General features: G+C 35.8%; 4 protein-coding genes across 4 annotated transcripts; 2 read left to right on the top strand and 2 right to left on the bottom strand.

The window, feature by feature from the left end:
• Positions 1 to 2,471: 2,471 nt before the first annotated feature.
• Positions 2,472 to 4,061, top strand: LOC128725224 (ankyrin repeat, SAM and basic leucine zipper domain-containing protein 1). The gene is made up of 4 exons (XM_053818952.1): positions 2,472 to 2,555; positions 2,617 to 3,084; positions 3,154 to 3,641; positions 3,713 to 4,061. The coding sequence occupies exons 1-4, from the start codon at positions 2,472 to 2,474 to the stop codon at positions 4,059 to 4,061; spliced, it is 1,389 nt and encodes a 462-aa protein (XP_053674927.1).
• A 412-nt stretch (positions 4,062 to 4,473) lies between these two features.
• LOC128720993 (exosome complex component RRP42) lies at positions 4,474 to 5,438 on the bottom strand. The gene is made up of 2 exons (XM_053814693.1): positions 5,382 to 5,438; positions 4,474 to 5,316 (listed from the first exon to the last, which is right to left on the bottom strand). The coding sequence occupies exons 1-2, from the start codon at positions 5,436 to 5,438 to the stop codon at positions 4,474 to 4,476; spliced, it is 900 nt and encodes a 299-aa protein (XP_053670668.1).
• A 3,718-nt stretch (positions 5,439 to 9,156) lies between these two features.
• Positions 9,157 to 11,541, top strand: LOC128725214 (meiotic recombination protein W68). The gene is made up of 6 exons (XM_053818941.1): positions 9,157 to 9,195; positions 9,265 to 9,450; positions 10,084 to 10,286; positions 10,350 to 10,824; positions 10,972 to 11,109; positions 11,188 to 11,541. The coding sequence occupies exons 1-6, from the start codon at positions 9,157 to 9,159 to the stop codon at positions 11,539 to 11,541; spliced, it is 1,395 nt and encodes a 464-aa protein (XP_053674916.1).
• Positions 11,542 to 11,672: 131 nt separating this feature from the next.
• LOC128720983 (sortilin-related receptor-like) lies at positions 11,673 to 23,889 on the bottom strand. Its single transcript, XM_053814682.1, has 14 exons — positions 23,458 to 23,889; positions 20,852 to 21,109; positions 20,598 to 20,759; positions 20,411 to 20,534; positions 19,929 to 20,319; positions 19,550 to 19,816; positions 16,543 to 19,482; positions 16,268 to 16,427; positions 15,916 to 16,195; positions 15,135 to 15,845; positions 14,759 to 15,018; positions 14,401 to 14,669; positions 13,828 to 13,996; positions 11,673 to 13,748 (listed from the first exon to the last, which is right to left on the bottom strand). The coding sequence occupies exons 1-14, from the start codon at positions 23,887 to 23,889 to the stop codon at positions 13,428 to 13,430; spliced, it is 6,744 nt and encodes a 2,247-aa protein (XP_053670657.1). The 3' UTR covers positions 11,673 to 13,427.
• Positions 23,890 to 24,200: the final 311 nt, after the last annotated feature.

Here is a 24,200-nt window from a genome sequence, read left to right as displayed (position 1 = left end):
TCGGCTTAGGAATGTATAACTCCACTTTCAAATCGTAGTAATAGCCAAAGTTCACTTTATGAGGGGTACTGACAGAGTCAAACGTTAGTATGGCCGTACGGGTATTGACCCATATGCCGTCCTTGTCTTTTCTTTTCATTATCTCTACATCTTTTACTTTTTGATCAGCAAGCCCAGCAATTATTTCCTCCTTAGTGGTAAATGTGATGGCATCACATCTTATTACGCCTTTAGAGGAGTTGAGGGCCTCATGCTTGTACACTTTAGTTTCGATTCCGTTGGTGGATTTAAGATCAATTTTCTTTAGTCTGTCTGCTTGTTTTTTGTTTCTTACTAGTACCAGAAATCTGCCATCTTTTAAAATGGTGACCTTTTTTGGCATTTCGTTAATAGCAAGTTCAATGGCCTTTTGTACTAGGAAGGGATTAGCTGCTCTAAGAGGTTTCTCGAGAGTACATCCTTCGATAACCATGAATGTTTCCTCTTCCGCGAAGAATTCATTTAGAGGAATTCTATCCCCTCTGATTCTCCTTTTCTTTTGTTTTCTGCTAGGACTCTGACCTAATGGCTCGTAATACGAGCCAAAAGCCGGCCCTCCCCCGGGGTCCTCGACCCCCATCGCACTAGTAATGTGCTCTTGTTATTAGTGTCTTAGTAGTGTGAGTTTTTGGGTCTGTTATTTAAGTGTTCCTTTTTTGTCGTTGTCTTCTTTTTTTTTTGAGGTGCACGAGTTTACTGTTGTAGTTAGGTTTATGCGTTCAGATGACTGTTCGCCTTGAGTGATAAACTGTAACTGGCACAAGATGCTTAAACTTGACAAAATAAGTTTCGTCAAGTAAATAGTGAGTTGCCACTCGTTCAGTTTCGTCAAGTAAATAGTGAGTTGCCATTCGCTTGAGTGGCACTCACAAAAATGTATAAATAAGGCGAAATTAAAAGGATTCGCTCTCTTGCACTAAAACCCTTGGCATAGAACATCGAACTTGGTAACTATTGTAAAAAGAATTCGAAATTTCCCGTGATTAATCAGATGTCTTACAAACCGTTGAGACTAAAACAGAGTCTTCCTTGTTGAAAAATGCCAGATAAAGTATTTATCATAGTAAACTGTATGTATAGCTCAATTTTGAACAAAATTAAACTTAACCTGATTTAACATGATTTAACCTATTGCTTATTTGGTTATGGTTAAAATGGTTAAAAATGATCTTCCGATCAGAGACCCAATACGTTAATTATGGACACAATATACAGCTTTTACATATGCTTGGTAACATGCATTAACGTCTCACACTACTTGTCTGAAGTAGTGTAGCCTGACAACCATGATTGATAGGTAAACAACATCAGCATAAAGCGATAAAATTTACATACTGAGTTGAAATATGTACCGGCAAATTTGTTTGGACTAGAGGTGGGCAAACAGTTACAACATGAGAAAAAAGTTAAAACTGCTTTAACTTCAATAACTTGAATGTAGCGTGCGGAATTCCAAATGATTAATTCACATGAAAATTACATTTGAACATAAAATATTAAAACAATAACTACTAACACATTACATTGTCTCAATGGCTTATATATATATATATATATATATATATATATATATATATATATATATATATATATATATATATATAAACATATATATATATATATATATATATATATATATATATATATATATATATATTTCCCCATTTACTATTTACATCTAATAATCTTATTAATACCAACTGCTGAAGTACTTATCAGTGCAAAATTATGAGACCTGTTCTACTTTTTGGATGTATGCAATATTATCAAACAGTTTTAAAATACATGATGTAAACAAATTTTCGAAACAATTTCGACGAAGCAATTTTTCGTCAAGAAACTAAGATGCAAACCCGAATGACCATCTCTAACTCTGACGTTTGTTTACGTTTGGTGAAATTTTACTGTTTCCAAAACATTCAAGTCATATTTTGGGAAGGGAATATTATTCACCGTTATATTAAATCCAAATTAGGTATTTAATATTGCAATAAGTTTGCTTAGCTTAATCCATTAAGTTAAGTTTTTCCTTACTCACTTTCTGTTCACAATGTGATGCCGGTAAAGCACTAACGGTTGCTATTCAGTAACACCCGGTTAAACGTGTTTCACTAATTTCATGCTAAGCTGGTGCTTAATTACGACTTCTAAGATAATCTTCGGAAATTATGCTAAACCAAATCAAAGTTGGTTTCTAAACTTTCATTTACGTACTAATATCCGTTATATGTAAAATAATATTTATACTATATTGTAATATTGAGATTTAAATGTACCCAGCATAGTTCATACACCAGCTATATAGCGAAACGCTAGACTAAAATTACTAAATTGCATTACTACTTCACCCAATTTATACATAACCAAGATTTTCAAACTTTGTTTTGTTTTACAGCTTTTCCTCATTTCGTTGCTTTAAGATCATCGTCGATATGTATCGCCCAGCAGGTTATGATGATTCTGATGATGATGATTTTGATGATTATGGGTTCATAAGCTCTTATTCTGGGGTTAAGGTAAGTATTCTTTAGTAAAATTCATTGACATTATTTCGTAATCAGTACAGTTGTGTCGTAGACTAAACCGAACACATTGGTCAACATGCAAACACCCATTGACGATTTCGATACTCTCCTTTATAACGCTGTGTTGGACGGAAACTTAGAAGAGATAAAACGAATTTTGAAGGAGGATGAATATTTTCGAGCTGGTGAAATACTTCGACAAGGATGGCCATTATTGTTTTATGCATGTTTTGAAGCCAAACTCGAAGTCGTAGAATATCTTGTGCAGGAGTTGAAGATGGATGTGAACCGCTTGTACAATCTGCAATCTGCCCTTATGATTACGTGTAGCTCAACGCATGCTACAGAGCAGGTGTATCCTATTGTTAGATTGTTATTAGACAATGGTGCAATCATAGGCTTGCTTGATCAATACGGATACTCGCCGCTCATGTTAGCCTGCAAAGAAGGCCACCTAGAGGTTGTCAAAGAAATTGTGGGTGAATCATCTTTACTTTCAGCAGATAATGATGGAAACACTGTAAGCATAGGATTTACTTAGCCTGGTTTGTATAATGAAAATACTATCTTACTTTAAATTCATTTTCAGGCACTTTTTCATGCAGTAAATAACAACCATTACGAAATAGTAATGGTTTTGCTTAATGCTGGAGCTCTTACACACATCGTGAACGGGCAGGGGTGTACCCCGAGGCAGTGTGCCATTAACAAAAATTATAAAAACATAGCTGAATTATTTCCTGAAGAAGAAACTCCGTATGAATTACCATCCAAGTTTTTATGCTATAAGAATTATCGCAACTTAATTCATGGTGACAATGAAAAAGCTTCACCCAATTATTGTCCTGACATCGGTTTGATGCTGTTTGGCATGAACAGCGAAAGCAAACTTGCTATTTTTGCCCAGGCAAATATGAACCTATTTGAATTTTTAACCTTAACCGACGAGAAACTTCAATTCCTAAATATGAAGTATCCCATCGAGCGGAAACGTATTCTTCTGGGTTTGTACGATTTTCATCTACAAAAATGGTCAAATAACAGTGTCTGGACAATGTCCAAGCAATCTATTTTAGAGTAAGTATTCATTGTGCATAAGTAGATAAGTTGTTCACTTAACTATTTTGAAATTCGTTTTTTTATTTTAGTTTTTATGATCTTTTAGAAGCTTTTGGAAATATTCTAAAACACCTCACAGTTATGCATGGGTCAGTGGTGTTCACTAAAACGCTAACAAGCTCGAATGGTTCTAAAGCATTTTCTCATGCTATTCAAAATTCAACCATGATCGAAAGTTTGGCAAATTTTCTCATCAAAATACGAGATGTAAAATCTCAAATAAACACTTTGCATAAACTGTCTTCTCCAAACCCCGTGCTTTATGTTAAACCCAAACACAAAAAAGTAAATTTTTTTTCAAAAATGGTTAAAGTTTCAATTTGCTTGATGATCGGAAGTGCTGTGTGTTTGTTGAAATGTAGTTCAAGAAAGCTGTAATGTGTGAAGGCTGAATAGAATTTTTGAATTTAAGCGGAATACTTTTTCATTATTAATAACATAGTTTTCTAAAGATAGAAGTCAACACAGTTATAAAATTCTTGAAAACCGCTTCTAAATAAATCTGTACTTTAAAATATACAAAAAATGTGAGTTGAAAACCTTACCTCCGATTGCATTAAATACGTTAAACTCTAATTTTGCTAATTCAATTTTTCTTAGTTTGCTTACGAATTTTTTGAATTTGATACGAAAAATAATAATTTTGATGGAGTCAATCTGTTTACGCACATTCGAAGTCTACACTCTGAAGAATTTGCAGTTAAACTAAAATGGGATTTTACTTCCCGAAAAATATACTAACGTTACTTATACATAAATAGCTATAATAATGTTTGTTAGATAGGTACTTTTATTTTAAAAAGCCATATATTTGTCGCTTACCAAGCCCTTTTGAATTTCTTTGTTCATCATTTTTCAAAGCACTCATTAGGGCTTTATCCAGAAATGCGCCAGCACTGCTAGCTAAATCAATGCATTTTTTTAGAGTGTCTAATCGGATGGAGCCTTCTCCTGATGTACGCACCGTAGTAACGGCTTGGTTGACATCTGAGCAACATGAAATCCCAATCGTCACACTAACAGCACTACATTCTTCCTCTTCTGCGGACGGATCTACGACGCATTGATCACCGATTTTACCTACTGTCACAAGTATTGGTGCCGTTGTTACATCCAGCTTCTCACAGTCATACGGATCATCGGTGAGAATTAAATCCATCGATCCTCCATCTAACATGGCTGTGGAGACACGTGGAATTCTAGTATTAAACAGCGCTCCTTTTACTGCTAGCGATACTGCATCAAAGAGATTCCCTCCGCATTCCAGAATTAACACATCAACGTAAAGCTTCCAGCACTGATGTTTAGCCAAAATGCATAGACATGACAGATTAAATCCCTGCTGAGATTCGTACGCTTTTGCAAGGGTACTTGATATTTCCGTTGACAATTGTTCGCCTCCACGTCCTTCAAACTCAGGTGCTGCATTAGCCGAACAGTCAATGAAAAACTCGATTTTTCCGTCATTTGGGCGATCTGGGTGAGGTGTATCTATTTCCGCTTTCACACCTACTAGTATGTCAGTATTTGCCAGGCGAAGGCGTGCCGATCCGGAAGCATGGATCACAATGTCTGATTCTAGTTCCATCGGTCGATAGTCACGATTAGTACGTCCATCATTGCGAAAATTATTCTGTACAAATATAATAAGTTGTATTTTTAGGCTATTGAATTGAAATTATACCATGCCATAAATACCTCTATCCCATGAAGAATGTAAGTTTTTTCTGCTTCGCTTAACAGAATGTTGGCCATATTTTCTACAGGAAAGACGTTCAAAAAGATTCAAAACAAATAAAACTATCTGCAACAAACAATCAATAATTGTATTGCGACAACAATTCAAAACCCTAGGAAAATAACAAAAAAGAAATAAAGTAAATGTATTTTCATCTTTAACGAAGACTGTAAAACAACGTTGCACTGTAATCTGGCAACTTCGGTTCATGACTTACTTGAGAACGAAAAAATGAAGCTTTTTCTTTATATGTAAATTTTACAGATTCAGATGTACAACGGAGGGATTCAGCTTTTTACGTATACCTGTAGTAATCGGTGTTTGGAATAACGATTCAGCGGCTTTAGTGAGTGATTGGACCGGCAATGATAGGCCATATGTTTTTAATTTTCAGTGTAAAGTTGTGTGCACCCGTCTAGCTCTGTTTTCATACATCAACGTCAGATAATGCTACTTGTATGAATGTTTATATTATTTCGTTCAAGGCTTTACCTTTACTCCACTTTTCATAACTTGATGTTCTCTTTTTATTATATCTATGGTACTGTTTTAGCGAACGAGTTTAATGAACGCTTGAAAAGATGTGCCATCATTTATAAATGTTTATCATTTATCACGAAGAAAATAATTTCTTACAGGCTTTTATCATTTCTTTTACACAAGTTTCATGTAGCGAAACTCCATGTACTAGAAGGTTAATTTTGACAAATTGAAGTTAATAACTTCTCAATTTTACATTAAATCTGCATAATATTGTTTTACATGTAAATTTCAGCCTGAATTTATGCATTTGTAATGTATTACGAATTTGGAATAATTTTTGAAGCAGAGTAATTTGTGTTGCATATAGTAATAACTACATTGTTATAGTCATATAATAATATATAACAAACCGCTAACGTATTTTTAATATTGAAATTTTTTAAAGGATTTCAAAAGCCGTTCCGTGATTCTGTTTAGTAACTAATTTTTCAACGGATTCTAGAAAGCTTTACCACGTCTCTATCGTTTTCTGCTATTATGAGTTAAGCAGAAATATGAAACATTGTTTCAATATTAAAAAATTATTATTGTATCATATAGATTTTCAATTATTTCGGTATAAAGTGTACAAAGGACATAGAAAACACCATTTTAGGAATATTCATCACCACCTCGAAAATTGAGCTTTATGTAAGATCAAACATCTCAACATGCAAGATCTTAACAGAGGTTTCTTAAAATACGCATAACTACTTATAGAATACCTAATCAAACAAAAACTGTATGTCCAATAATGTGTTAAGGTAGCTTTGACGGATGCAAATCAAGTAATGGTTATACTCCCTTCGTGTTCCTTCGCTTAGCAGTTCATCTGCTAAGTTTCAGTTACCAAAAGATTATATATAGAAATTTGTGAACCAATTAGTATCATAATGTATTCAGTAAATTGCGTAGCAGCAGTATCTTTGATCAGTAACTGTCCAGGCAGCAATACTACAACTTTACTTGAATCACCTGTGGAGTTGCCCAGTCATTGACATCAGGGCAATGCATTGTTTCACGTTTGAATAATTTTCTTCGTCACGGGTGGTCGCACCTAATACATTCATAAAATTGAAGTTTAATAGTTACAGAACAGTTTGCGAAAGATGAAACCTTAGGATCAATCAGGACTTTTTTTCGCACAAGGTCAAACAAAGAATTTGTATGGTTTTTCACTGACATAATTTTTTTTAAATCGTCCTATCGACTATCTATCTAGCAAATTATAGTAGTTTTAAAATGTTAATTTTTTTTGTAATTTTGAGTTTCATTTTAAGCAAAATCTGACTATGCGGGCTTGTATTTCAAAAACTAAAAGACTTACAAATATAAAATTACACATTTTTCTTAGTTCAATCCTGTAGATTGAGAAACCATTTAAACTTTATCAAAAATCCGATTTTAGTTTTCGGACTTTTATCCCGGTAAATGCCCAACTTGCACTGTTGGGATGTCCAGTTAGTCGAACACCTCAGCATCCTAGGGTTCATCTTTTTCCTCCACATACCGTTCTAGAATGTATCGACAAGGATGGTCGCTCAAACACGCCTAGAGCTGTTAAATTTTGCACTGGATTCGTGAGAACCATTGGTCGTATCAATGTACGATATACCTCGCATTTCATATACTGGATCGTAGAAAAGATCGCAGAACCAGTGGAAGGCACCATTCTTTAGAACAATACCTATCTGGATTTCGTAGTTGTCTGCAGTCTTCATCGTCTCCATGTAGCAGAACTCCTGTACTAGATCGAGAATGTCGTTCTAAACTTATACGAGGCTTCCATACCCAACCTATTAAGGGCCTTGTCTTCTTTATCGCATGATCATCTATAAAATTGTTGCTGGTTGGCGTTTCCGTTCACCGTCGTCCTTCCGATGTCATCCGCGATACCAATCAATTGAAGAGACTGACAGTAAATCGTGCCACGGATATTGCTATTAGAGACCTACGCCTCGCATGAAATCTGTCAGAACTATGCTGAATGGTAGACAGTGGTTATTTGAATTATTCTAAAAGAAAAAATTATGAATATCGATCGAAAGTAATGCCGAGGGTAATGCCAACGAGTAACATTTCCTCGTCACGGAACTCATTGCTTCCATAAAGGAGTCCCTGTGGAGCACATCAGTTGGTTTTGTCATTAAATATCGTTTAAATCGACGATATCGGTATTCGCGCTACTTTGTATTAAAGAGCGCTGGTAGCGCTCAAAACGGAGATAAAAGGTACCAATCATATATTTTTCTCCCTTGTATTACCTCTCCCATTTTATTTTTGAGCAAGTATGTTTCCTTCATTCTATTTACTGTTCGATACCAAATCTTTTAACATATTCCACAACGTCGATTGATTTCACATTGAGACACCCTGTTGCAAAATAAAACATTGTAAGCAATAGCGTGTGGCATAAACACACGATGGTATCAGGTTCAAATCTTGACTGAGTTTTTTCCCGTATATGGAACTGACTACCCAGTTGCGTAAAAAATTCAACTTATAGAAAACCTTAGCAAAGCACTTCTTGATCGTACACCGGTTGTAGAATCATTTTGAAGTAGAAGAAGTGCATAGAATAGATTTGTGTGTGTGTGTGTGTTCCCTAATAAAAAACGCTTAGTTGCGTTCTGAGTAATTTAATTTTAGTCTGACATTCGATAGAGACCGGCCAAAAAAGTTCAACCGTTAAAAGATAAATGTGTGATTATCATTATCTATCTCGTTTTAATAGTTAAATAAACCCCTTAAACTTTAAAACGTTTTAATTTGTGGCCGAATCATATAGTCTCTTCTAGGCTTTCTCAAAATTAAAATAAAGAGAAGCACTCAAGCACAATAAATTATTAGTTATTATTATATTCTTGGTGCACATTTATATTATATTAACCTGTGATGTTTTTTTATCTATCTCATAAATCTTTTTGTTTTCTCAGTATCCGAGTTTTAAATGGTTTTGAAAACTATCTTTTTCTAGAAAAGTAGGCAAAGCAATTTTTGATCATTTGGATTGAAAAAAGGAAGCCTCATACAATAAGTTATTTTTCAATCCCAACCGAAATTTCACATTGAGCAAATCGTTCAAGTTAGAACACAACATGGACGAATTTATCGTACAAGCAGGTAATGTTTCAACGCTTATATTATATTATCCTGGTGAGATTACAAGTTTTTAACTGTATAGTTTTCTTTTATGTTACTACTATTTGAGGAATGTTTGTAAGAAGCAGTAACTTCTTTCACGACTGCGAGGTAAGTCAGCAAAAGATTTTTTTTTTGTGAACGGCGTGTCGCTTAAATCTTAATACATGCTTTTTCTAGAACAATCATGAGTGGGATTCCAAAACGAAAAGCAGTATTTCTCTACCCTCTAGTCTTTCAAGTATATCATTTAGCTCCAGCTATAATCCTACAGATAGTTTATTGTTCAGTGCTCCAGATTGGAACAAAAATCTAGTTCAGTTATTTCAAGAGTTTAACGAATGCGTAGATTCATTTCATCAGGATGTTGAAGAACATCGAAAAAACTTAAATAATACACCGATGAACATTACAGACGGGCAATCAAAGCAATTGTTTTTCAAGAACAATATTCGATCACAACTCGATGAGACTTTTATGTTGACCCAACACAGGCAACCTGAAGCACTAGATCCGAACAAATCAGTTTCGGAAACATCAACATCCTCTGATATGAATCATCACCACGATAGAAAGGAAAACGAATATATTTCATCCGAGAAAAGAAATTTACGGGAGCTTCAATCCGAGCGAGAGAAAAATAATGCAGCAGACTTTCAGTTGTCTATTGCTTCTCCTATTCACTGCACAGATCCAAACAAATTCAAATGTATCCCACCTGAAGAAGTGGAAAATCACAGTCAAAATAACTCTGCGATTCCAGTAAATCTTTGGAATGTCGATGAATCTAAGCTCGAATATTTTGCTAAAAATATTACAATAGAGCAAACCAATGGACCAGTTTTGTACGATTCTCACATTCACCGCAGAGTTCTACAGATATCTAATTACAACACATCTGAAGAAGTGGTAAACTGTACTGAAAATAGTGTTTTTGCATCTCAAGATGCTAGGATTGGTGATAAATATGATATCAGATATATGGCTTATCGTAAACAGAACTCTGGAAATAATGAAAAAAAGAGAACACCAGATCCACTATCAAATCAAACTGATTCTAGTCAAATTTCAGAACGTCAGAGACATATTTTGGCGAGAATCGTGGATCTTTTATATCTAATTGAGCAAAGCGTCGATAAAGCAGTTCCGCTGACGGTTCGAAGAAAGCCTCGGTGGAATACGTGTTCAATGAAGGATGGCATGTAGGTATTTTAAATACATGACTCTTATAGCTTCGTTATTCTACGTATTGCCTACATCTTCAGCCTGCAGTTGAACGATAACGCAAAGAGAAAAAAAAATATTAAACCGATTAACACCCGCCGGCTTCAATTGATAGTACGTATGTTGGCCAGCATCCATCAACTTCTTGTCACCAATAGTAGTTGTACAAAGCGAGAGCTTTACTACCTACATGTGGAATTAGCACAGACACCAGCATATGCATACTCCACGCTTGACGACATATGTGCACTTCTAGATGTAGATGCCTGGGAAATGAATATATTCAACACTTCGAAAGGATTAATCGCTGGGCCAATGATGCTGAAACTTAACAGTGGTCACACTATCGATTGCAACATTCGCTGGGGTACGTCAGTTCCCTTGGATGTTGGCAGTGTCGTTGATATTCAGTTCTCGGCCAAACTAGTGCTAGTCGTAGAAAAGGACACCGTCTTTAAAAGGCTACTTCAAGATGGTTTACTGGATAAATATCCCAGTACATTTGTGCTTATAACGGTATTTACTTTATGTTAATCACCCATCAACCATCTTTGCTATGTTTACAGCATAGCATGACTTTTATTTTTATTTATAATATTGCTGCAAAAACTATACCTAAGCAAAATTATATTTAATTCTATATTTTTCTGATTTATATCGCAGGGAAAAGGCTACCCTGACATATCCACTAGATTATTGCTGAAAAAGATCGCTGACTTTTCAAAGGCTCCAATTTTTGGGTTAATGGATGCCGACCCCCATGGGATCGAAATATTTTGTGTCTATAAATATGGTGCATTAGTACGTAGTTTTTTTTTTATTAATTACTGCATTCTCATCATACAAACTTCGTTAATTATTATATTTGTTTCCAATCAGGCTATGGCACATCGGCAACAATCGTTGGCCATACCATCCATGCGTTGGATTGGTTTGTTTCCTTCGGATATAGAGCTTTTGGGACTTCAAGGCGTTGCGTTGAAAGAACCTGAATTGAGAAGAATCGGACATATAATTAAGCGACCGTACACTGAAGATCTCATACAACGTGAACTTTTGCTACTTCGACAGCTCGGTTTCAAGGCGGAAATAGAAAGTTTATACAATATCGCCTCGGATTTCTTAGTGTCCGTCTATTTGAAAGGGAAGCTTAAAAACTTTATGTATCTTTTAGAAAATACGGAAAATATAATTCAGATAGTAAAATACCGATACGGCAAATGCCCGTCGTAACAAAAATCATAAAAAATGTAACAAAAAAAAGATAAGTCAGATTTCTTAAGCATCGCAAAGTTTATACTCATTATTAAATTAATTTAGTCCTGTGAGGGGAAAACAAATAACAGTATTTTTTCTGTACCGTTTATCACAACATCTGCTATCTATATCTTACATCACTAGCTGGCCAATACCCAACGGTGTTGATGTAGGATCGTAATAGAGATGCTGCATTTTATTGTTTGGCTACTTATTTTAAAAATGATCGTTATACAACTGATTTTTTATAGTTGCAAGAAAATGCAATTAAAACTACATCGCACAAGGGAATTATTGATGTATGTATAATATGTGTAGAGGTCGAAACCAAAACATTCAGGGAAGAACTTTAGATGCCCTTATGCTTACCCGTTAAACCCGCATTCAATACTCTTTCATTGTTGTAGGTAAAACATTTTCAAGTCACCACAACAAGAGTTATCCCTTTTTGTTGTATAGTTGTTAGGAAATTGTCTATTATTATATTTCTACTATCGGCTTTGATCTGCAAGATTATTTTGGATTATTTTATTTTTCCCAATCCTATTTTACAAATACTTCCACATATGCATTTCTTTAATCGTCTAGAATGCGTATTATGTTGAAATATTTACTCCTGTCCTGATAATTACATCTACTTTTATATCGCAACATTACAGAACACGCCCGATGATTTAAAATGTTCCAATTATTTTCCTTGATGTGCGTTGAGTTCTACTTAACCTTACGAACTGATTGAATATCTTGAATCTCAACATTACAAACAATTTTGCAAATTAAAATACAATGTTTGCTTTAATCTATTTTACATATCTGTCTTGTAATCATTTTGTATGGTATTTGCATTTGTTTTGTTTTTCGCTATCAGAGCACAATTACAAAAATATATATATTCGCATTCAAAGTACCTTAACATGATCTTTCAAATGGACATTCCAAGACCCTTCCCTTGATAAATTTCACTACTTGTTTACGTCTTTTTATAAACAACTACACACTGCTCTTTGTACATATGCATAATGCAATATATGATCAAATATGGTTGTTTAGCATATTGATTTAAATTTCGGCCAAAGCAGGTCTCGCGAATGCTCTTATATTTTTGATTCGAACAACTAAACTTTTCATATGCATTATTGCATTCATAATTTTTCGACTGGCAGATAAATTGTATTTATAATATTTTAACCGCAATGTTGGTGCTTACTGGCATGTTCAAGCCATGCGATCCGTGCAAATGTTCACAAAAAAATGAAAACAAACATTAACATAACTTAGTTGACAATTGGTGCCTCTTGTTAACAACAAACTATAAGAAAAGTATTTTTTATAGATGAGCTACTGCAAAATAAATTTTTATCTTTCTTGATAATATGCGCATCACACCTAGTTTGCTTTTCAACTTGTATATCGTTTTGCATTTCTATACTAAATAAATCTATTTCAGTAAAACGAACAACACATAAATACAAAAATATTTTAGTCTTTTAGTTTGATTTCACTTATAACTTTTTTACAGTGCTTCGGATAAGATTTTATCCATTAGTTTCTTTCGCTTTCTTTAGTTAGTTAATTTTCAGCATATTTCCTCCGTGTATTTTTACATTGTTAATTATTTACTGAAAGCTGTCTCATTGATATATTGTACATAATGCATATAAGGACATAATATTTTGGATTCGTATGTGTTTCAGTTCTGTTGACCAACTTCAATATTCAATATTCACTTTCCCATCCTATTCCTCATTCGTTCCTGCTTCATCACTCTGTCCCACAGATGAATGGAGACACTCAATCGAGATCTACTGTAGCAGAAAACATTTTTTTTCTCAACCCGTCTAAGCTTGGATCATCAATTTACCTTAGGCTATCACTAGTGGTTCATCGTCAGAGAAGCTGCGAGGCACTTCTTGATGCTCGTGTTCATCTTCCTCCAGCGTACAGCCTATACGTGTAGCACCAGTTCTGGTATCGTAATGCGAGTTGGCAAACCTACTGAATGAACCTTGCAATCGTCGATGTCTCTGGAATCCATACAGAACTACAGCGAAAAGTAAAACAGCAACGACAGTTGGAACAATCCATTTCCAGGCTGTGCCAGCGGATGAGGTCGAGGGTTGCATTAAGCTTTGTAAATTGTATTTGGTGAACGACTCTGTCTCAACGATGTCCGAGTACAAACCCTGGTAAAATATTGATATTCATAAAGATAAAAATGACTAGCAATATATCAGCAGTACCAGCTACATTTTTATTACTTACCTGATTCGTTTTTAGTCGAACTCCGACAGTAAAGACCCCTTGATCTGGTATTGATTTTAGTTGATCCGGCTGTATAAAAGCAGGTGGTGCTTTTGATTGTATAGTAATTATTGGTGGTATCGAATTGTTGACAACTTGTCCTTCATGAACGATTATTTCGTAAATGAAACTGCAAGGCATTAAAAAAATAGTTAGTTTTCTCTGATGGATAGGCAGAATATTTAAAGATGTTTTCGCAATAGTGCAAGCAGGAAAATTAGAACAAGTTTTCTTAAAAATCTTAAAAACCTGTACATCAATTAAGGGCTTTAGTTTGTCGGAATATATTACATTATCATCATTTATATGAGATAAATATAAAATATCGAATTTCTAGTATTTTTCCAGTAAATTCTATTGCAGACTGCATTCAAAAATATTACAGTGCGCATCTAGCTCACATGCTCTACTCTTAAATTGTCTGCAAAGCACAATATTGAATCAAAGAAAAATTTTGTTGAGAATCAGTATATTTTATCTAAGTGATATTGATATAAAGGAATCAAGTACTAAGGTAAAATAAAAATAAATTACCTATCGTTCGTGAAATCGTTCACGGGCTTCCAGTAAACTACATGTGTACCATTTCTTTCAGGCCAAACTTGTAATTGCACTGGTGATGGCAATGGAGCCGAGTACACTATTGTGCTAGCCATTTCAGCATTTGGTACATCGGTCGAGACAAATACTTCATAGGCAGCACCCATGGGGATCTTACGGAAAATGTGCACCATGGTTCGGTTTGTCGAAGGTTGAACCGTTACAACTGACGTTTTGTTCAGAGTTAATTCACGTACTGTTATCTGATGGAAGAAAGGGTTGTTTGTTATTTTGAAAACACTATTATATTTTATCAATTTAAGAAATATAAATACGAAACAAAACAACTTACGATATATGCTGGATAAACACTCATATCTAAAGCACAGCTATGCTGCCATTCGATGGTCATTTCATGACTAGTTTCGTTAATATCAACTGTTAGTTCCTTTGGTGCTAGCATGCGGTTGTAAGCTGTTTCCAATTTTAGAGGATTGCGGCCTAGGGGTCCAGGCCCGATTGGACCGACAATGCCTACACTAACCAGATAGGATTGACACGGCAATAAATCACTTAATTTGACACTACGGGTGGTAGTATTAATGCGAGCAGCTGAAAAATATCATGTTTTAATGGGATATCCACAAGCTTGCTGGGTCGTGAAATTGTACATATTTCACATATATTACATATCATTCAAACAAATATTACACGTAAAATTTACTTACCTTCAAATAGGGCATCCATACTAGTACCATAATAGACACCGTAGATCAAATTTGCCGTTTCAATACCACTTGGTTCATTCCATTCCAATAGCGCATACATATCGGTTTTTTCCTTTAAAACAACATTCAGTGCCGGTAGTGGTGATCCGCCAAATGAAACGATGGTGGTCTCGTGTTGTCCAAAGAAATTCTTTACATATGCCGCTACTTTGATGACATATTGCGTACCGGGAACCATATTGTCTAGCGTTATGCTTGTGTTCTGTACTTTAATCGTTGGCAACATGGGATATGTTTGAGGTAATATCGGAACCACCATGTAACCATCAGCATTATTGACTGGTTTCCATTGCAGGGTTATTGATTTCGTCGTTTTATTAAGCACCTCAATGCGCGTAATTTTTTCCACAAAGGAGGTACCATCGAATGTCAATGGTACCATAATAGACGAAAGGGATTCGTGCTTACCATTGCGAGCCTTTACCCAGAACTCATAAACTACGTGTGGTTTAAAATCCTTATCGATAATTACACTTGTTTCGGAAGCGCCTACCTTTACATTTTGTGTTGGGATAACATTTTTAGATTGTGATCGAAAGATTACAGTGTAGCCTTCTAAATGACCATTTGTTTCCTTCGGTGGTTCCCAACTCACTAGTACTCGAGAACCATTTTGTTGAATAACAGATACGCTCAACGGAGCTGTAGGGACTGCAAACGGGAAAATGTATTTTGTTAAGATGGTTGAAGATTTATAGAAGATAAATAAATTGCTACTTACTTCCTTCTGTGGTCGAAATTTCATAGTAAACATAAGGCGCTGTAATCCTAGATTGATTCTTTGCTCTAACATACGTGGTTACCTTGTACGTCGTGTAAGGTTTCAAATTAGTAAAACGATACTCTGTTTGCGTGATCCAGTTGGAAATATTTTTCCATTCATTATTATAGTAGATTGAAGGTAAATATTCTAATGCCACTCCGACTGGCAATGGTATCCACCAAAAGATAAGGAAACTAGTCGAGTTTAGCGAACGTTGATCGACGCTAATTTGAGTAACCTATATATGAAAGAAATTGCTCTAGTTTTTATTGATGTTTCTTTTCGGTTATTTTGTTATATTAACACATACTTGATAATGGCGGCCGTTGCGATTTCCGGAACAATTATCTTCGTCCGTTCCGTCATAGCAATCAGGTTTTCCATCGCATTGCACCATTAGTGCGAAGCATGTGTTATCACAAGGAAATACTCCAGGGTTGGTGGTACAATTTTGATTTGTAGTGGTTGATCTTCAATTGTAAATAATATTATACATTAATGACAATTCAAAAACATGTTATTGTTAACTTCCAGTATTAATGTTATTGGATTCTATAATCTTTACTCTCATTTGGATATACTTACGTTGTTGGCTTGAAGTTACACTCCTCATCACTACCATCAACACATTCCTGAATACCATTGCAAAAACGATCCATTGGAAGACACATACCGTCAACGCGACATCGAAAATTGGAATTACTACACAGCTTATGGCTTGGACAATTCTCTTCGTCTTCCCCTCGTGGACAATCACTGTAGTTATCACAAACAAATCTCTTCGGGATGCAGGTACCCGAATCGCATCGGAATTCGTGCAGCCCACAAGTTCGATCTTTATGGCGCGGTGGCATCGGTGAACTTGATTGCGGTACCATGGTATTGTTACTTACAGTCTTACCCGTTTCACTGCAGCCTTCCTCATCTGAGTGATCTTCGCAGTCATTAACTCCGTCGCACTTCCACCAGTATGGAACGCAACGGTTATTATTACACTTGAACATCCAATCATGACACTCCTGTCCTGGCATTATATTAATAGCCGGTTTTTTGGTTGGTATGTCCGTTTTTTCAGTGCTAGTTTCGCCAGTTATCACATGGCAATCCTTTTCATCGCTTCCGTCTTTACAGTCCTTTGTACCATCGCATTGCCATGTCTTATAAATACATTTTCTGTCACTTACACACGTGAACATCCATGAATCACAAGTATTGTTACTACAGTTCAGCTCGTCTGATCCATCTGGACAATCCTTTTCTGTATCGCAAAACCATTGGTTCGGCAGGCAAGCATTCGTTACATTGCATCGGAATTCATCCGCTTTGCACTCCACCGGAGTGATATTTTTCTTTCGGCAATCCTTCTCATCCGAGCCGTCTCGACAATCATCCTCTCCGTCACACACCCAACTTGACCTTATGCAGCGTCCATTGTTGCAGGTGAACTCGTCCGTCTTACAGGGATGTGTCATGCAATTTTCTTCATCACTTCCATCCTTGCAATCACGATCAAAATCGCACACGTAGTGCTTTGGTATACACTGCTGGTCCATTTTGCAACTGAACATATGTGGAGGGCAAATTGGTTTAGTGGAAGGACAACCTTCCTCATCACTGCGATCGCCGCAATCGTCTTCTCCATCGCATTTGTATAGGAGTGCGACACAACGCGAATTATGACAATTGAACATCTTTGGACCACACGTTTCACCAGTGCGCGCACATCCGTTAGCTTGTGCAGTCGTTCCAGCCGGACATGTACATCGCTGACCAACTAATTCCATTCCATCTGGGCAAAGACATGAATAAGTATGTTTTGGACCACCAACGCAAATGTGCGAGCATTGGCTGCTGTTAGAACATCCGTTTGTACCCATTTGTATAGTATGGCCATACACTTTCATGTCCATTAAATTTGCCATATTGTCCGCCACTAGCTTCACCATAATGCCGTGATCCTTATCAGCAGAGAATACCGAATTTTGCTTCCAGTCGTCCCAATACATTACATCTTTTAACACAGCTACCGCGAACGGATGTTGCACGTACGGATCCTGTTGCATAACTTTGTGAAATTCTTTTCCATCCAAATCGCTACTAGCAATATAATCTTTGCTTGCGTCTACCCAATACAATCGCTCCGCCATATAGTCAATAGTCACTCCATTTGGCCAGGCCACTTGTGGTTTTGTAAACAGCTCCCGAACATCAGTACCGTCCATGTTAGAACGTGAAATCGAAGGACGTATTGAATTCCAATCCGTCCAGAATAGATAGCCTTCCATTGGGTGCACGACAATGCCTCTGGGTTTGTTAAGATGCTTATTGTCAATAATCGTATGCCGAATAATTGGCGTACGTGATGATCCGATAGGAGAAACCGTTCCCGGCGGAGGAACAAGTAACGCTTCAATCATTAACCGCATTCCATCCACAAAGTATAGCACCTCTGATATCCAGTCGTATGACATTCCTTCAACCGATGATAATGCATTGTCTACTAACGTTTCAGGCGTAGAATTCCCATTGAAGCACTGTCGCCCTATAACATCCGTCAATATATCTGCCCAGAAGACACAATTTCGCTTTAGATCAAACTCAACGGCGATCACATTTTTCAGCCCAGGAATGACAAACTCCGTTCGTGAATTGTTGTTGCGCAAATCGATTCGAGAGATTTTTTCGCGTTGAGCTATCACCAAAAATTCGCCTGATTGCTTTATGGGACAGGGTACAGATTGTGGCAAAAATCGAGAAGAAAACCCGTCGATACAAATGTCGCCTTCTATCTTGCGATACCCTCGTGTACGATTGTAATACGTACCAGGCTTGCACGTTTTTGGGACGGCGTACGGGTCATAATCTAACATTGTCTTATTGCGCACACAAAACGATCGCTTCTGACCGCTACGCACAAATCCGTAATCACACTCAAAATCCCAGGTGTTGCACTCACACACTTCCTGTCGTATGGGACGTTCATAACCAATACCATTGTGACAGTTTGCATGTGGTTTACGCCGCTGATAAGTGTCTTGACGACCTAGCACACAAGGCATAAAGAAATCCCCTGAATAGGACCCTGGTGCCCAAAATTTGTAGTCGTCTTCGGTGCAGTTTGAAGTGAATGCATTCTTGAGATCTATTTTTATAATCAACCACCTGTGTTCTTCTTGCTCCGATCCGAATAATGTAAATATGGTTCCATTCGAGTTTGCCTCTTTCATCAAACCATAAACCTTCAATTGGTTCCCTATGAAGGGTGTTGAATGCCATCGTTCACCTTCATCGGTCGAATATAGGATCTCATTTGTTTCTCCTTTCGACTTGAAGTATTTTACCGCCACCAACAAACCTCCATGGTCACCCATGTGGAAAAAGTGATAATTTTTAAGTATTTGCTTCCATGTAAGTCCAGCATCACGTGAAATGTATACGCCAGGATGACCTTTTAATGATTTCCCGACCACACCCGATGCCATTATTACACCCGGCGCCGTTTTGGAGCTCATAATGGTTACTGATCTAAAGATAAAAAAAATGAATAAACTGAAAAGTCGTTTGAAGAACTGACATTACACTAAACACAAACCTTGTGACGGGATACAAATAGCAAAATTTTTGAGTTAAATGTAAACTGCAATCTTTGCCACAATTTAATAAAGGCTGTCCTTCATCATCAGTGTCTGGGGCTTTTATTGGTCGCCACGTATTACCATGATCGAATGTTATTACTGATACCAAGTAATCTGGAGTTATAGTTTCTGCAACCGGAATACGGTTCATTTTCGAAGCGATATAGATTCCCTTCAATCCTTCCACCTTATATAGATCAGTAAAAGCGGTTTCAGAAGATTTACTAAATAAGTAAACGAACAAGAAGATATAATTGACATTCTATGTTAAATTTTACGAATAAACCATCGTAAAATCGTTTCGACCCTTTGTAATGTTTATCATGTCATACTTACACCAACCAACTGGATCGCCAATTCAGTTCGGGGATATATGTGAAAATATTCTCTAAACTTGGAACAAACTTGATATCCGTCATATCATCGTTAGATTCCGACACATAGAGATGTGAGATACGCTCAGTATGAACCACCGAAATCATAATGCGACGACCTTCCACGTCAGCCACATGATAGCCTCTAATATCTAATTCGGTTTGGAAATCTGCCTTCACAAACTTTCCTCGTTTGTACGAAATTAACAATTGTGTGTTATTTGGCAGACGTTGTGACGCAAACATAAAATCTTTGTTTATGTGAAAATCTTCCACCTTTTCGACCAATACATTAAACTGTCGGTTACCGGTGTACAAATCGGCGGCATTGAAAAAGATGACCGAAGAAGTATCTGCAAGACATGGATAAAATTATATGTAAGTGACAGTAATTTAGCATATATGTATATATAGAGGTTGTTTTGAAATATGGATGTGGCTTACTTGTCGGCTCTTTGCGCTCCACATAAAGATGAATTGGATTACCTTCACCGGAAGACCAGACAAAGGATTTTACGTAGCTTTGGAGAATAGAGAATGAAGCACCAAAATCGGTTGTGTAATAAAGCTGAAAATTTCAGATAAATCATCAATCCCTGAATGAAAATCATTCTGAATGATTCGAACAAACCTTTCGTTGAGCATCTCGTTTATCTAAAATAAGAAATGTTCGTTTATCAGCATCATAGAATGAAACATCCGATGGCGTAAAATCAAGCTTTCTCATTACAATGGTTTTTCCGTAGTCTTCTGATGTGAAAATGGCTTGATTTCGAGGATCAATAAAAACAATCTAAAATAATATAAATTAATCTTTATTATTAATGGCTTTTTCATATTGAATTAAATGTAAAGCAATACAAAAAACGTTGAAATTTTACTTACAGTATTGAATTTTTGATGGGTAAAAAACTGTTCTACTGTAGAGTTAGTCATTGTACCATTGATATTAAGCATAAATTGTTCTGACTTGTCTTCAAATGAATCTCCATAGTCATGCGAGATGAAAATTCGCGAAGGAGAAGGCAATGGTGATTTCATGTCCGTATCCGGAGGTTCTCGAGTCAGACATATCATAACGTCCATTCCTTCACCCAACCAGTGTACAATCAATTGCCCATGTGAATCGTTGAGTTGAGTCGTCTATAGCAATAACAAAAACAAACAACATAAAATATATATTTACTTCCGTCTTTTATGCCATCATTGGAGTATTAAAAATAATTACTACATCAAATAAGTTAGCGTAGTTTGGGACACCAAGCTTAAGTTGCTTTACAAGGACAGAAAAAAAATATAAAATGAAACCTCTGCGCGGTTGCAACCATGTGTAGAAAATCTAGGTAACTGTTGTTTAGATCGTTTTTGCTATACAGGATGCGTCATAGGTGTCGATGAGATTGTTTTTCTTGGCCGATAATAATTATCCAACAGAATATATTACTATCATCATATGACCACATAGTGGTCATTACAGTCACAATTTATTCTGAATAATAGTAGCATGATGATATAGCTGCAAGATTAAAATGCTACAATTATTTCATCCTTTATCACATACAACACGCTTGCAGAGAATTTAATGACTGTAAAATTTTGTATCTGCAATGAATCATGGTGCATCAACCGGCCTTCGTCAAACAGTTGTACGAACGAAGTTTTTTGTATCACATATATTTACATATATTACAATAAATACAATATAAAAACTCTAAGAATAACTATAATACTTCTAACGTTTTTAATACTTCTGCATCTTATTTTGAAACACGTCTTAAAATCGCCAAAACTGACTCCGGTGTAGAAACTATGTTTTTTTTATTTATTAAAGGAAAGACAAGCCGTATTTTATGGAAACTATGTAATAATATAGCAAACTAAACTTAACAGAAATTAATCAACCTATTACATCATTAATAACAACAACAGAATTCTATTGTTTTTGTATGGATGAGCTGTGTATGTTTTTTTTAAAATAATTTCATTTTTATTTATCCACATCTTTGAGGATTGATTCATTTCAACTTATTTTCGCTGATTGTATATGCAACAAAATCGCCAATGAGGTATCAATCTACTTAGCATATTAATGCAAAAACCTAAAAGGAGCCTTGTCTAGTCAGCAAACTCCACTCAAGCATTTGTGTTTAATTTTTTTTTTCGCACAGATTGCAAATGTAAAATAAATACAAATTTACGTAACAAATTTCCTAAGCAAAAAGAGATTGAGAATTGTTTTCAATAAAAGCCAAGAGAGAACAAATGGTTTAAATGCTAAGGCTCAATTGAGAAAAATATTACGATAGATCTGGGCTTTATTAAACACATCCGGGATAGAATTACGAGCCTCTAGTGGCAATGATAGCTTAAGATCTGCAGCTTAAGCATTCTGTTAGAATCCAAATAACGCCATAAATGTATGAAACCAGTATGTGTTAGTTCTAGAATGTGGTTTTTGACCAACTAAGCGAAACAAAGTAATTTGAAACAAGATTTTTTTTTTAAATTAAATAGTTTCCTCAAATTCCATTGAATTGCATTTCACTTTGCGATCTGCCTCACAATCAGAAAATCCATACTATATTTTAATATTATTGATTATGAACTGACAAAATGGATTACATTTATGAACATCAAAACAGTGAATATTGCGAATACTATCTATATAAAAAAAATTAAAAGTAAATAAATAATAATAAAAAAAGCTCATATAATAACTTCTAAAGGAATATCATAAAAATATGCCTCGCGGTCATGTTATTTTGTAACAATATTTGTGACAATAGACACATTTAACTTTATTGTTATTTATCGCATTTATGATAACTTATATAGTAAGCGATCAAGTTTCAGTGAATTGTATTTCATTTGAATGGTACATTCAACTATAAAAAAAAAGAAAGTATTGTAATGTACAATCGTTATCAATGCCAATTCATATATTTACTGCAGCCAATGATAACGCCAACGAGAAAGGTTCCTGCCTGATTAAAGCTAGGACGTCTCAAGATTATTTTTTATAATATATTTTTCGCCATTTGCAATTACAAAATAAGTTAAACACCACAGGTAAAAAATGAAACGTCATACAAATGCATACGTATACTACAGAATATGAGTATATGAGAGCTGTGAAACGTCCAAACTTACACTCAAGGAGAGGGATGCATGCATGTTAGTTTACCATTCCAAATACCGTCAATTCGTGTTATCATTCGTGTTATGTATTTTCTTTGTTCGATGCATATTATATATATATATATATATATATATATATATATATATATATATATATATATATATATATATATATTTAATTGTTTGGTCTCATCATTACCGCAAAGTAAAACTGGCAGCGGGTTCGAATTTAATTTAATCCATTATTGGAAGCATAGGAAGTACGCAATACAAGCTGCATACAAATGTCTAGGTTACAACAATTGTGATAAAGCTGTTGCAAAACATTACTAAGAAAATAGTGGTCTACTTACTTTTGCCTTGATTACCGGTGACGGGACAAAATCCGAAGTTACGTTTTTCTTCGATCCGTTGGTTGTTGTCGATATATTACTAAAAGCAGTGACATTGCCTAATGCAGAGGCATTTTTATTTTCATTCACGCCGGTATTCAGATTCGGCGGTACATTGCGCCGAACTCGCATCAGTTCGTCACGAATAAATGGGGATCGAGCGAACAGTGCGGTTACGTGGGGATCAGAACCATCGTTCTCTATATCAGCCGATGTCAATGTCAGCATACGAGGTAGTCGGTGGTTTGCCTCGGTATCAGGCTCTACGTGTAATGTAGCGGGTGGAAATCCGTGCCGGATCATAACATGCTGCTCTGTCGGCACTATCACATCGTGCAGACAAAGCCAGGTTAGCAATACCGTTATCCACCGCCACACTATCGGTCGCGCCATTTTATCAGTTCACTTCTATGCCAATGACAACGCGTTTCTTATAAGATTTTGTCTCAAAGAAGAAAATTTACACTTTCCTAATACAACTTATATACAACACGAAAACCTGTTCAATAAAGACTCATGTGTTTTACTATTCCGATAGAAATATTGCTATGCCAAAAATAAATGGTGAGACTGCCATGAGTTTGTACAACCGAAAACCATTCAAATTCAATTGTTCACTCTATACGCTCTATCGATAACTTAACAATGGTATCCTTTGCTTTTGCGACTGAAAAATCATCCAACTAATCTACAAACACATCACA

This window comes from Anopheles nili, chromosome 2 (assembly GCF_943737925.1).
Source record: "Anopheles nili chromosome 2, idAnoNiliSN_F5_01, whole genome shotgun sequence".
In the NCBI taxonomy this organism is placed as follows: Eukaryota; Metazoa; Arthropoda; class Insecta; order Diptera; family Culicidae; genus Anopheles; species Anopheles nili.
This window is presented reverse-complemented; position numbering and strand designations above follow the sequence as displayed.